The sequence below is a fragment of the Sciurus vulgaris genome (assembly GCF_902686455.1).
Source record: "Sciurus vulgaris genome assembly, chromosome: 4".
Taxonomy (NCBI): domain Eukaryota; kingdom Metazoa; phylum Chordata; class Mammalia; order Rodentia; family Sciuridae; genus Sciurus; species Sciurus vulgaris.
The window spans coordinates 19,545,501-19,559,387 of NC_136464.1; the positions used below are offsets into that span (position 1 = coordinate 19,545,501).

The 13,887-nt window shown below is 48.8% G+C and overlaps 1 protein-coding gene across 1 annotated transcript; it reads right to left on the reverse strand.

Annotated features, from left to right (window-relative positions):
- Positions 1–204: 204 nt before the first annotated feature.
- Positions 205–13,541, reverse strand: DUSP5 (dual specificity phosphatase 5). The gene is made up of 4 exons (XM_079138683.1): positions 12,941–13,541; positions 8,472–8,620; positions 4,459–4,678; positions 205–1,700 (listed from the first exon to the last, which is right to left on the reverse strand). Exons 1-4 carry the CDS (start codon positions 13,317–13,319, stop codon positions 1,294–1,296), a joined length of 1,155 nt encoding a protein of 384 aa, XP_078994809.1. The 5' UTR covers positions 13,320–13,541; the 3' UTR covers positions 205–1,293.
- Positions 13,542–13,887: the final 346 nt, after the last annotated feature.

Below are 13,887 nucleotides of genomic sequence, written 5' to 3' on the forward strand. Positions count from 1 at the left end.
AGCGTAGGGAAGCCTCTCAGATGGAAAGTAGCATTTTGTGTCCTTGTTAAGAAAATGGATTCATGTGTAGACACAGACTCACACTTACAGCGACATATCCGCCATCTCACCCTACTATCTGGAAATAAAACCCAGGGCAGTAGCCTGACTCACACTGAAAGGCATCCCTGTCTTACTCCATTCACCAACAACATGAAGACGTACTTGCTTCCTTTTACTATTTTTATTTTGCACTATAAAAAAACAATAACAACCAGTAACATACCCCTTTACTTCACATTCACATGGGTTTTAAGAAATTATTGCCTTTTCCCCTGGAGAAATAATCTATAGACAGAAAAGTAGTACCACATAGCAAAAATCTGCAAATCCCAGAAGTCAGTAGCTTGAAGACAACCCCCAGGGGCTGGGAGGAAAACAAGTGTCAAAAGAAAGGAGACACGGGCACACAGGACAGCAAGCTGAGAAATGACTGTTTTCAATGCCACTGACCCAGAATACATAGCAGGCACCCCTCTTCTCCAGGCATCCACTGACGCCTCAAAGGGGTGATTTTTGGTCTAGGGTCTGAAAACTCTTTTAAGAGAGGAGTTTAAGAGAGAGAGGTGCAATGAGACAGGTTCAAGTATGAAGAAGAATCATGCCAAAGTTCAAGGCCAGGAAAGAACCCACAGTGAAAACAAAACCCAGAAGAGTCGACGTCTTGTGACTTCAACCAACTGTTTCCGTTGTCCAGAGGGCATCTCAAAGACATTTCAGGGTTCAAACTGGCATATACAGGTGTCCCTACAGATCCGGCAGGGTGACTTTCCTGACTAGGTGGTGATCAGCTTATACCCTGAAGCAACAGAGAGACACTGAGATTGCCAAAGTTCAAAAAGTAAAATGGAGATTGTGCTTCCTTCAAAATGAATTGGCTTCCTAACTGCCTTTTCTCCTGGTCCAGCAACTTCTCTCTTCCCTGTTACTGCAGGTGTTTATTGCCTATGCTTTTGAAATGAAAAGGCGAACTTTGAGGTGCAAGGACTAGGAGGTCCTGAGAGGGCAGGGGTCTGGAAGTACAGTAGTCAGCACGCACTGTGCTCTCTTAATGGCTTGGCCTTCCTTCGGTCCCGAGAACCTCTCCGTGAGGTCAGTCTGAAGTTCATCTGCAAGCCTGCTGACCACACCCTGTCTCACTGGGGCAGTGGGACAGAGAGAGGCCTTCAGTATTGCACAGGTATGAAATGTCCATGAGTATAAAAAACAAAATCACAGTTGCTCTTGGGGCTGGGCTGGCACCCCATCCCAGTCTTAGCAGGATGTGGCGGTGGCCACAGGGCCCCTGTGGAGCTCTGCAACGGTCGAGTGGGTGGGCACTGGCGCCAGCACCGAGGTAGGGAATGTGCAGTAGGTGCCCTGCACGTCAGGGCTCAGTGCCTGCAAATGGTCTATAAACGGGGAGCCTGCTGCCTCCCCTTGGCAAGAGAGAGGCTGCGGATTGGGCGTGGAAGGCAGGATCTCAGATTCATACTGCAGAAGCTGGCCCATGAAGCCAAAGTTGGGTGAGATCACACTCCTCCTCTGCTTGATGTAATCAAAGGCCTCCTTCAGGCGGAACTGCTTGGTCTTCATGAGGTAAGCCATGCAGATGGTGGGCGACCGGGAGACCCCAGCCTCACAGTGGACTAGGACCTTGCCTCCCTTTTCCCTGACACAGTCTGAAAGGAAGAAAAGAGAGTGGGAATGAGTGGGAACTAGACTCTAAACACAGAATTAAAGAGTCATGTCCCCTAGTTATCACATCATCATGCCTGCCCAGAGCTGTGGCACTCTTCTACACTTTTGCTAGTCTTTGGTCCCCATTGGTGAGGACAGATGCAGGACATTTTTAATCCTTGCAACTGCTCCCCAATTCCCCAGAACACTTGCAGGTTCTGCCATGGGAGGTGCCAGTCCTGGAGGAATCCCTTCTGGGGATGTCATATTAACTTGGGTTCCACTGATGGGGTTCAAGAAAGAACTAGAAAATCCTTAAAAGCATATGCAAATTTTTATTGCATATGCACAATTTTCTAAGAGTATCCCAGGCCAGAGAGGAAACTCTTTGCCTCTTCAGGTATGATTCTAATGATGGTGACCTAGCCTCCATCCTGGTAGAGACCTTCTGGCCTCCCTGGGTACCCTGTCTTGCTGTGCCAGGGCGGGATGCTTGGCTCAGCTCCTAGGGTTCTCACCACCAAACATACGATAAATAGCACATGGCCACTAATTATAGGCCTGGCTAAGTGACGCTTACTAGACGGAGGATATAAATGGCTTTTGCAAATTCCATGTTGCTCAACAATGGGAGTTACTGCTATAAAGCTACCACCATCAGTTAGCACTCTTTAGCCCAATGTGACAAAAGGGGGCTCCTCCTTTCCTGATCTAACCCTCCCGGCAAAAAAAGAACTACAATTATTAAAAATGGGAAGGGGTAAAAGGTGAATATTATCAACAAAAATACAAAAACAGTCCTTCCAATTCCCCCTTTTGCTAATGAGGAAACAATTATAGCACAGAAAGTTAGATGCAGCTAGCACTCTATCAGGCCACAGTATGCAAAAACAAAATTTTTGAAGGCAGAAGGTGGGAGAACGTTAGCCCCCTTACACCCTCCATCCATCTGCTCAAGTTCAAGAAGTTTGCAAATGAATCTGCAATGTCTAGAAGATAAAATGTCTAAGGGTTGGGAGGAAAGCCAGATTCCTCATCTGAACCAAAAAACCCCAAAGGACACCCAAGGCAGCTCATTAGAGAAACCTCCAATTCAATCAATTTAAAACAACAACAACAAACCCTCAAAAAACGAAAGTTCTTGTAAATTAGTTCAAAGGGGAGAACCCCAAGACTCTAGGATTATAGGGCGGTGCCTTTTTTTCCTTTGCTCTTCCACTTGCTTCTCCTCTGTAGTCCAGCTCTTCGTGGGCAAAGGGCCACATGCAAGCATGCAAAGGGTCTGGAATGCACTGCTTCTGGAACCCTCTCTACACCTCAGGGGCCTGCCTTCCACAGGACCCTCTTCACTTGGAAGGGGTCAGTGTGTATTTCAGTGCAGGGCCCATGGGGGGAGGCTCAGCCTCTTCTATCAGCAAGGCAAGGTATTGTGTGCTTTTGAAACCCAGTGGGGTGGTGTGACTGTACACAAACACACACACACAATACACACAGGACAGGGAGGGACGGTTCTGAGAGCTGAATGGGGGCGAGTTTCATGACCTCATTCAGCAGCTATCTAGGTAATTAAACAAGAGGCTAGAAGGGCAGGGCCTTCCCAGGGACCGGGAGAGCAAGTCAAGGGTTTCCCACCCTGAACCCATCATTTTGGCTGCTTCTCAGGCTCCAAAGGGATCATTTCAGCCTGGAGGATCAGAGGACAATGAGGACAGGTTTGACCTTTTGCTTCTGGTGAATTTCTCATCGAGGTTTCCTACAGAGCAGAAATTGTGTGTGATGTGCACAGGGCTTACCATGTGGCTGAAGAAGGGCCCTTTAATTGCTATCTGCACCAAGTAATTATGCTTTGCCTAACACCTGCCTTTCCCCCTCCAACATCCCTTAGAAGGTGATACAGGAAAATCAAGCCTCAGTACTAACAACTATGCATGATAAAAAAATAAAAAAAAAAAAAGAAGGCCTCTTACGATCACGAAGTTAGGGAGTTTTGCAAATATGAGATAAAAAAAAAAAAAAAAAAAGTTAGGCCAGTCCCCCAGGGAGAGGGATGCAGGAGAAAGAGAAGACATAAAATGGGAGGACAATCCAGACAACCTCAAGCACCTGGAAACCCTAAGGCCAAAGCTCTTTCCAGGCAGAGGGGCTGAAGGCCAAGGCCTATTTTCAGGTTTGTACAATGGAGTAAATGATAACTGCCTCATGGAAATGCAGAAAGGATGTAGAAGAAGCCAAATTTTCTGTGCACAAAGCATGGAGCTTGAGTCAAGTGCTATCTTTAATCCAAAATTAGCTGAAAATGCAAAACAAATTGCCTCCAAAAGCCGTTTGCCAAAACTGTGGAAAGCTGTTGGGCCCTCAAGGCTCAGTGCGTAAGTAACGCTCTCTCCATCCTTCTGTTTGCTTTTAAAAATATCCCAACCTACGCAGAAGCACAGTGAGGGAGGCCCCGCTTCCCCCTTTCCTCGTGTGAAGCATTACGCATGGACATACTCTGCTCCCGCCCAACTAGAAACAATAACAAGAGCAGCAGCGAGTATAGTCATAAAATTATATTAATTCATTTATCTTGCAAATTAAAGCTCCTATTAATAGCAGCTCAAGTCCTCCCCTCTGCTGCATCTGCTCTTGGCTCCAACTCTTGGTGGTTGCATACACAGGGCACTGTTCTTTCAGAGTAGGTAGCCCCCCATTAGGACATCAAAAACCAAGAAGGCATGCTTGAAGCCTCCCAAAATAACGGAGGGGGAGTACCCAACCTACCAATGAAGTCTATTGCTTCTTGAAAGTGGGAGCTGATGTCAGCCGTGTGGCTGTCTTCCACTGGGATCCATTTGTAGTGTAGGTGGGTCGTGCAGGCCTCAGAGGTCCTGCGGGAGACATTCAGCAGGGCTGTGATATGCAGGTTGGCTAGGAACTCGCACTTGGATGCATGGTAGGCACTTCCAAGGTAGAGGAAGGGAAGGATTTCAACGGGGCCGCCCTGGAGGTAGAGACAAAGGGCAACCAGGAAATATTGGATTAGTGTGCTCATTTGGAAGAATTAAAAAAAACAACTCTGACCTATTTGTCTCTTAAGGTGGGAGGTTCCCTTTTTGGTTTCCAGGTAGAGAGGGTTCAGAGCCAGGGCAGCTCAGCCAAGAGTGTGGGTGGCACCTCCATCCTGGCAAACTCTACCCGCCGTGACTGCCGTGTGACTCAATGACAGCAAAACCCACACGGCCCAGAGTTTCATTTCTTGCACTGATCGAGGAGGTAGGAAATGCCAGCAGCCTTCCTGAGCTGGCCAGGTTCAGACATGGAGCACTGTGGTGATGGGAAGAATTAAAAGACCTGTGGTGACATTTCAGCTGCCCTATGCACCAGGGCAACCCCTGAGCCGCGGAGCAACCCTGATTTCTCTAGAGATAAAATGGCAAGGTAGGCTCCCTCCTTTCCAGCCCAGACATTTCATAGTGGATGTTCATCAACCCTAAGATACTGTCTATTCTAAAATAATCCAGGTTTTAGAAATGGTAAAATGCGTGTCCCCGCCCCCTCCAAAAGTCTATGCTTCTTAGGATTAAAAATAACTGCTTCCTACCCAGAATCTATAGGCTAAGAAAAGCTGTTAGACCACAGAGGGGTTTTCCCACCCCTGACCTTCTTCACATGGGGTGCTGGTGAGGGTGAGAGGGATTTATATCATCACCCACCCAGTTGGTTTCTGGTGAGGAGGATCCAGACTAAGGGAGAACCAGAAATTATCTACCCTGAGGCAAAACTGAAAAGAACCTCCAGCTAGTTGGGACTCCAGCAATCTGAGCATTTAGGGTTCTCAGGTGCCAAAACAAAACAAGACAAAAAGTCAGTGACAGTTGTACAACAGGAGCCCCTGGAGATTCAGAGGGAAACACTGGGCTGTGTGGGGACTATGCTTGCGTCTTTGGGAGCCTTTCCCATACCATCCATGCGTTTCCTGTCTTTCCATTTCCTGTCCAGGAATGAGAGTGGAATGGAAACTCTCAGTCTAACCCATAACAGGGAAAGGGGCATGTGTGTGCTGTGGGGGGAAGGGAGGTTGCAACAGGCCATTCTCAATTTGCCCAGCACTTTGTGTCTGCATTTTCTTTCCTGAGAAGTCGAGTGTTTCAGCCAAGGCCAGTTCAGCCACTTAGAAGAAAGTTATAGAGGATTTTACATAAGGTTAATTATAACAATCAGTATTTTTATTAGCACTTACAATGGTTGGCATCTGAACTTGACACTTCGGATGTACTTATATTGTACCAATTTCACAATAAATCTGTAAAGTAGGTAACATTATTCCCACTTTACAGATGGGTGACTTGAGGCTTAGATAGGATAAAATAACTTTCCCATATCAGAGATTATCAAATGGTAGAGATGGGATTGAAACCCAAATCTGACTGCGAAGTATCAGTCTTAAGTCCCTGTCTGAGACCACTTCAACAGTGGTAATATGAGAAATCAGGTATTTCAGATAAAATATCCTCTATCTCTAAAGATGAGTCAGTTTGTACCCTCTCCCTGACATATCCCGAAACTCCCCTACGTAGGGAGCAGCCATCCCAGTGGTGACAGGGTACAGAGGCTGAGAACCTGTGCTTGGGCACCAGGTAAAATGGTTCTTTCACAGTCAAGTCCCAGCTCCATATTTCCTATAAGCTGGTATTACCTTAGGCAGCTACCCTAACCTCTGAACCTTTATCTATAAACCAAGGATGATAATCCCTATTCTCCTGGGATAATGGTAAACGCATAAATGGGATAATGGATGCATTAAAACCTGACACATTATATACCATTTTCATGAGGCTGAAGAATAAACAAATAGAACCAGAATTTTCTCCCTGGGGAAATGCTGGGAGGTTAGGCAATCCAAGCAGGCCTGGTTCTGGCCCGAATCAGACCCACCCTTTGGGCCCAACTACCCCCTAATTAGAAACCTAGAAAACAGAAGGGTTCTTTGGAAAAGAATAAGAGGCACAAGTCCAGTTTCACTCAGCAACTGACCAGATCTACCAACGGACACCCGCACAAGGAACAGGCAGGGTGGTTGACTGAGTGCCAGGCCTGGGATCCCACCCAACTTCCCCTAGAGCTTAGCCCAACACACCCCTCAAACTATATTTCTTCCTCTTTCTGAAACTGCCATTTACACTTAAGAGAAAGATACCAAAGGCCTTTAGAAACCTCAAAGGTTAACACGGCCTCATCTCACTCCTCTGTGCAGAAGTGGTTCTCAGCAGCAGCACTCGGGGGTTCCCCAGATGCGTCTTGAAGACACATCAGGGCCTCCCCGACCTTTGCTTGGCCAAAGGTCTGCCGCGCTTTCACACGCTCTGCCGATTTTTATTTCTCTTTCACTTTCTGAGAAATGGGGAAAACACAACCCAAACAAACAAACAAACAAAAATAGAAATCCAGTTAGGCTGGATGCACATGACTTGAAAACCCAGGTTTCATCAGACACTGTGAGGATTTTCCATAAAGGAAAACAAATTGAGTCATAACCTTGGCACTTGGCCAAGACAACAGGATTCCTGACCAAGGATCCCATTCAAGCAAGTCACCTGGTTCTATTTGGAAGTGTGTCCCCAGGGGCAGAGTTCTGCTCAGACAGGGGGCTGGAATTTTTGGCAGCATCTAGAAGTCTTCCTTCTTAGGCTTTGGCTAGGTTCTTAGTTGCGGGGGATGGTGTGATAAGCACCTCCCGCCACCCAGGTGTGTAGGCAGGGGCATGTGAAAAACAGGAGGTCCCGAAAGGAACCAGAACAGGGAGATAAGAGAAGGCGGTTCTGGGGCTAGGAGTGTGGCTCAGTGGTAGAGCTCTTGCTGAGCCATGTGCAAGGCCCTGGGTTCAACCCCCAGTACTGTGGGGAACTGGGAAAAAAAAAAACAAACAACAACAACAGTAAAACGGTTGGGGGAAAGAGAGAATAAAGGGGGTTCTAAGTTTGGAGCTTCCATAACCAGCTGTTGGACTTGGTAAATAGGTCATCTCACCAGCCATGGCAGTTTATACTCTGTTTGGTGAAAAGTCAAGGTGAGGTTTGAGGTCTGGTTTCTGCAGGGTATGAACTCTCTTGTGCCTTTCCCCATCTTCCTACATCATGTTAAGAACCCAGGACCTTTAATGCATGGTTACAAAGCACAACTTTTTGAAGGAAATAAACCCCCACACCTTTATAGAAACAAGAAGCTCTCTAGCATCTCTTGATCTCCTCTGGTATCAGAATTTGTAGAATTATAAGCACAGAGACCCTCAGGGGAGCCTGCCTGGCCATCCCAACCAGGGTTTCTCTAGCGCATCAACCTTCCCCACTAACCTCCACCCCACTGCTGTTAAAATCACCAAGACACACCTTGATAGGTTTTGGGTTGGTGTATGGAAACTGCAGATGATGAGCAATTACTAAAAAACACAGGAAGCCTGAAAGTCAACTCTGTAATGTCTTCAGGGAAACCTAAGCCAGTACTTCTCAGCTTCTCTGAACCTCCCCAGGCAGCTATTAACAATGTATCTTTCATTTCCCTTTTTCTCTAGAAGCTATCCAGCATCCTGGGGCTCGCTTGCTCTTGTCAGCTTGTTTGCTGGAAAGATGCCCATTTATTCTTGGACAGGAACTCCAATTGGCAAGCTACAGAGGCTCTCCAGGTTAGAGGATGGTGCCGGTACCCTGATCCACAGAGAACGAATCGCTGCTGAGCAGGGAGAGGAGTCAGGTGGCTGAGGAAGGAAGAAATAAAGTCAGGAACTGGAAGCTACATACCTGGTCATAAGCTGGCCTGTAGTTGACGCTTAGCACTGGTTTTCCACACTGGCTGATGAGGGCTCTCTCGCTTTCGATCTTCTCTTGTGAAATGGGTTTTACATCTACACAACACTCAGGATATTCCGAATAGAAGGTCTCATATCCCCCTACAAAAACAAATGAACAAACAAAGTGAGACAGATATAAGCATTGTTTTCTCTAGCAGTCAAAAAAATAAAATACCCACAGTCAACACCCTGAGTGTGGAATAGTAAAAAAATTAAATTAAATTAAAAATGTAATAGAGTCTGCTCACATAGAAAATTGAGCAGAACCATCAAGCAGTTTTAGGGTAGAAATGGGATGCGTACACACACACACACACACACACCCCTAAAAGGCTATATAGTTCAGAGAGGCAATGATTAACTTTTTGTGTCTATCAGAAGCAGCTTACGCTGTGAAAGAAACGATCTGGCATCTAGCAAATATTAACCAAATCCTTCCAGAAAACAAAAGCCATTTCTCTCTTTTTTGTTTAAAATGAAGGTGTGATTATGGAAAATTTCCTTAATTTATGAGAAGAAATTCTCTTAAACTGTGTTTTCCCCAGCCCATTTGCTCCAAGTAGAATTACAGATGGCACCCTATCACTTATAAGGGAATGGGGGGCTCACGTGCAGTTTCAAATCAGGGCAGTAAAATAGCCTTGCCCTGTCTCACCCTTGAAGTGCTAAGAACTCTGCTGACAGTCCCTTCCATAGGTCCAATTTAGGGCCTTCGATCCGTTAATTACCTTCCAGACCAAATGGGAGGAATGAGGACTTCTGAACTTTATTCCCAGCCCACATAAGTAAAAACTGTCTCTGTTCCTTTGTTACTACTATCCCATCTTATTTATTATCCTCCCCACAACCTTTCTCCCAGACCCGAAAAGGATATGTCAACTAAAGGGATGTAAGAATCCTAGTATTAAATTTAAACTTCTCCTGATTGATGACTTAAGGCTAAAAACTACTCTCTATGTCACAGAAAATTGCCTTCTCAGGATCATTACACTCAAGTGGGGAAGAACCAAATGAAAAGTGGCCTAGGGTCCCTCAGAAGGCCAAGGGCTTGTGGGTGAAGAAGCCAGTCTTGCTTAGGAACTCTTTTTTCCAACCCAGAGCAACCTGAGGTACTTCCAAGAGTCTCTAGAAAGCCCACTTGTCTTTTAATGACCCAGAGAATTCACTTAGTGTCAAATCACGAATTAAATATGCCTTCTGAGATCATGTTATTTCCAAAAAAAACTCCTTTTCTCTTTTGCATTTTGATATCGTGATGGACCCTCCACAGAGGACATGCTGGCTTTTATCAACTCTGCAGTAGACAAATGGTTAATGGATTACATGGCACTCTGCAACTCTCCCAGAAGCTGCAGCCAATTCCTAGAATGAGTCATCTTGCCATTACTGCTTCCTCTCGGCTTGCTGGAACTGCCCCTGCCCCCATTTAGTACACCAGAGTCTCTCCTGTGGTCACTTCAACAAAGAGTCCACTGCGCCTCCCCAGATGAGCTTCTGGTCCTCTACAATGACCACGTTCCCTGTCATGATGACAGGAGGCCCAGCTGGAGGAGGATGAAGCGGGGCAGAAGTGGAGGCTTTGGGGGTGTAGCTTCCTCTCTCTCATGTCCTCCAGCCCCTTTCCCTTCTAGGAGGCAGAGAGAGTGCCAGACTTAACATGGCCTATACCTTCCATGGAGGAGGTATCCCTAGTCAGTCAACAACCGAATCACTTCCCATGCCCAGGTCTCAACATTTTGGTTCTAGAAGATGAAATGAGTGACTGTAAGTATTTGGATTCAGATGGGTGCAGTCCCTCTAAAACTTAGAGATGAGACTTGTTGAAGAGAAGCCTTTGAGTTACCCTATGTCTGGGCTTCAAACAGATCATTTAAAAGCTGGCTGTCAGTTGGAGAGACGTGGGTGTGGGCTAGATCCTGCCTGCCTGTTGACAAAATAAGGGAGGCAGACAAGGAGTCTCCGTGTAGCAGAGGGACAGATAAACTGGGCCCTGCCTCTTCAAGCTGGGGTCAGGAGATTAGACGGGTCTTCCACCCACTCCCATCAGAGGTGTGGAGGCAGAACATTCCTCTCTGGTGCCTCACTCCCATTGCAAGAGCCACGGCGATTCTTAGGGCAGCTTCAACCTTCCTCAGAGTGAGTCTGCTTTCAATCATCACCGTATTGCCAGGGGAACTGAGGCAGTGAGTAGACACGCTATACAAATAAGCATTGGCCACACAATTCAGTCACTCACCATCTCAATTTAGTGAGTCTTGGTTTTGGAGGGGGAATTTAGGCAAGTATAAAAGGCATTGCCCCAGGATCTGAATGCCACTGGCGGTTAAAATCTGAACTCATATTTGGACATGAGATAGGCAAGATAAAGAATTTTTCCTCTGGCAAAAAACAGTTTGAAGTTCAGTAATGTTATAAGGGTAGCAATTTCTACTGAAATCTCACATAACATTTGACCTGGCAATTCTCACAATTTTTCTGAAAGATAAGATAGTGTACATGCAATATATGGGCAAAGATATCCTCTACCTCACTGCTTCAAAGAGTGAGGTTGGAAGCAACCTGCTGGCCATTACCAGGGTCATCATAAGTGAGGGGATATGTACATCCTGATGTGGACAAACATCCAAGATCTAGTTGAGTGAAAAAGGCAGGTACAGAGGCTATATTTAAAATTAATTTATTTTTAAAAGATATTTGTGGGAAATAAAGACAAACAAGAAATAGTTGGTGGCTATCTGGGGAGCAGGATTGAGTTCAAGGGTGTGTGGAAGACCCAATTTTCATGATACAGCCAATGAAATTTCAAATTTTGACCTGTTCAAATTTTGACCTGGATATATTACTTCATTTAAAAAAACATTTTAAACATAATTTTCCTGAGTCCACAGAGTTGACTACTTCCTGTAGCAATAACTGGTAAACAGCCCCCTTGGAGAGGGGTGGAGAGCAGAGGCAGGACCAAGAAGGAACATTTTTAAAGCTGCTGGAGAGGCAGAAGCTTTTCCTGTATGCTAAGTAAAAAGACTAAAGCAAAATGACATCAGGAAGAGAAGGAGATCCGGAGCCAAGTGAGAGACCTCTGCAGAGCTGAAAAAGGCCATTTTCCACTCCCCAGCACCCCAGGGGGTGAGGGCAGTAGGAGGAGGATTATCATCCACCTCTGTTATCTTCTCAGTGGGAATAAGAGACAGTCAGCAAGAGGTGCTAATAGATGGGAAGCTGCCCACGTGCCTCTGGAATCTTCTTCCCGCCTGAGGTGTGTGAAATTCCCCAAGTTGGGTTGCTTTGAAACCGGGTCCTAACTCTCAGTTGCACCTGAGTATTGAACCACATCAGTGTTACAGACCAAGGTGTCCAGTAATAGGGCTGGAAGGACCTTGGGGCCCTGCCCAGTTAAGCTCTCATCTGTGTACGGAACCAGAGTTCCCATACATTTGAGGTTACAAGGCAGGAGCAGTCACAGGAAATGACCCAGAAATCAATGCTCTGGAGTTTGAGAATCAATCACCCACCCACAACCGGAAGCTAAAGTTATGTGCCCAGCAGGTGACACGGACAGGCCTGGTGGCAGCTCTTGGAGGTCTCAAATCAGAGGTCACAGAATCTCCTCTACATCATACTGCCCCCGCCACCACTGCCGGTCTCCCTCCTCCCATCCCCGCCCCTACCCGCACCTCTCTCGGGCACTGCCTGGCTGGTAGCCTCCCACCCAGGCAAGCAGTAGTCTCAGCTCAGGACCAGTCCCAGGAATAATCTCAGCCCCGGGAAGACAGGAGGTCAAAGGGGTGGGAAAGCTGTCAGCTCCAAATTGGGCTTGAAAAAAGGCCTCGGACTAGGAGGGGAGAAGGCCAGAGGAAAACAATAAAAAGCAATAAAATGAAAAGGAAAGGAAGGGGAGGGACTCACCAGGGTCAAAAAGGCAAGAGGGGTTGGTAAAGACACAGCCTAGAGCACTCTAATTGTCTAGGAGGGAGGAAGGGGGACACCACGGCGCCAGGCTCCTGGGGGGAGGGAGGGTCTGGACCTGCTGATCGAGCTAGATCTATCAGAACGGCTCCGAGCCCAGTTCCCAGCGAGAGCGGTGAACCCAGTTGTCTGGAGATGGCGCCTGCGCCCAGCACAAGCTCACCGACCCCAAACTGCTAAGGAGCACCTCCCCGCAGCACAACCAGTCCCACCCAGCCTGGCGGACAGACAGGCTGCCAGACGCTTTCGAAGAACGCTGCTGGGGAAGGGGGAAGCTCTGACGCCGGCGCCCTCCCAAGCGCACGTCAAGCCCAGTGTGCAGAGTGCCGCAAGTGGTTGACTTTCCCGGATCCAGCCGAGGGCGCCCCACGCAGGCAGGGGGACCCAAGACCTGGGAGTCCCGGTGCGGGAGAGCGGTAGGGCAGCAGGAGACCCGCGCTCCGTCGTGCTCACCTTTGAGGAAGTAGACCCGTGGGCCGGCGGGCAGGCAGGCCAGCAGCGAGGTGAGCACTACGCGCGCGGCGCTCTCCTCCCGCAGCTTCTGCCAGTGGCGGCTGCCCTGGTCCAGCACTACCACGGCCGCCACGCCGCCGCCGCCCTCCTGCAGCAGCCGCGCGCGAGCCGCCTCGTCGGGCAGCACGTAGCGCGCAGACACAGCGCCGCCCCGGGCCCGCCGCAGCACCACCGAGTTGAGGTTGACGTTGAGCGAGCCGCGCACGCTCGAGGCGGCGAAGGCCAAGTAGGGCCGGCAGTCGAGCACCACGCAGCGCGCCGCCGCCTCCTTGCGGAGCATCTTGCGCAGCTGGCGCCCGTCGAGCGACGTGACCTTCATGCCGCCACTGCCCAGCGGCCCCGCGCCAGGCGCCCCGCAGGTGCCCACGGCCAGGGTGCCCGCGGGCAAGGCACGGGAGGGCCACCGCGGGGCTGCGGCCGGCCGACGAAGCCCAGCGCCGGAGGGGCCGCTCAGTGCTCTTTCCCGCCCCGCACGCTCGGCACCCAGCCCGGCCACTTGCTGCCCCAGAAGCCGGGGATTCCGCCGGCAGCGCAGCGTTTTATGTGAATGAGTGTGCGGCCTGTGACGTGGCTGCCCATATAAGGCCAAATATGGGTATTTCCCCGCCCCTTCGGTCGTGATCACGCCCCCAGGGGCGGGGCGGGCACCCAGGGTTAGTCAGAGGGAGAAAGAGGAAGTGGAAGGCGTCTCCTCCTTCTCTTCGTGGCGAAGCACGGAGGGACTCACTCTCGCATCACCCGGGCTGGCGGTGGGATGTCAGGAAAGCCACAGGACCGAGATGACCCACGCTGTGCGGGAAGGGGAGGAAGCAGAGGAGGCGGCGGCGCCGGCGCCCACAATCCGCTTTCAGTTTTAGAGACGTGGGCTGAGAACCTGCTGGGGGCTG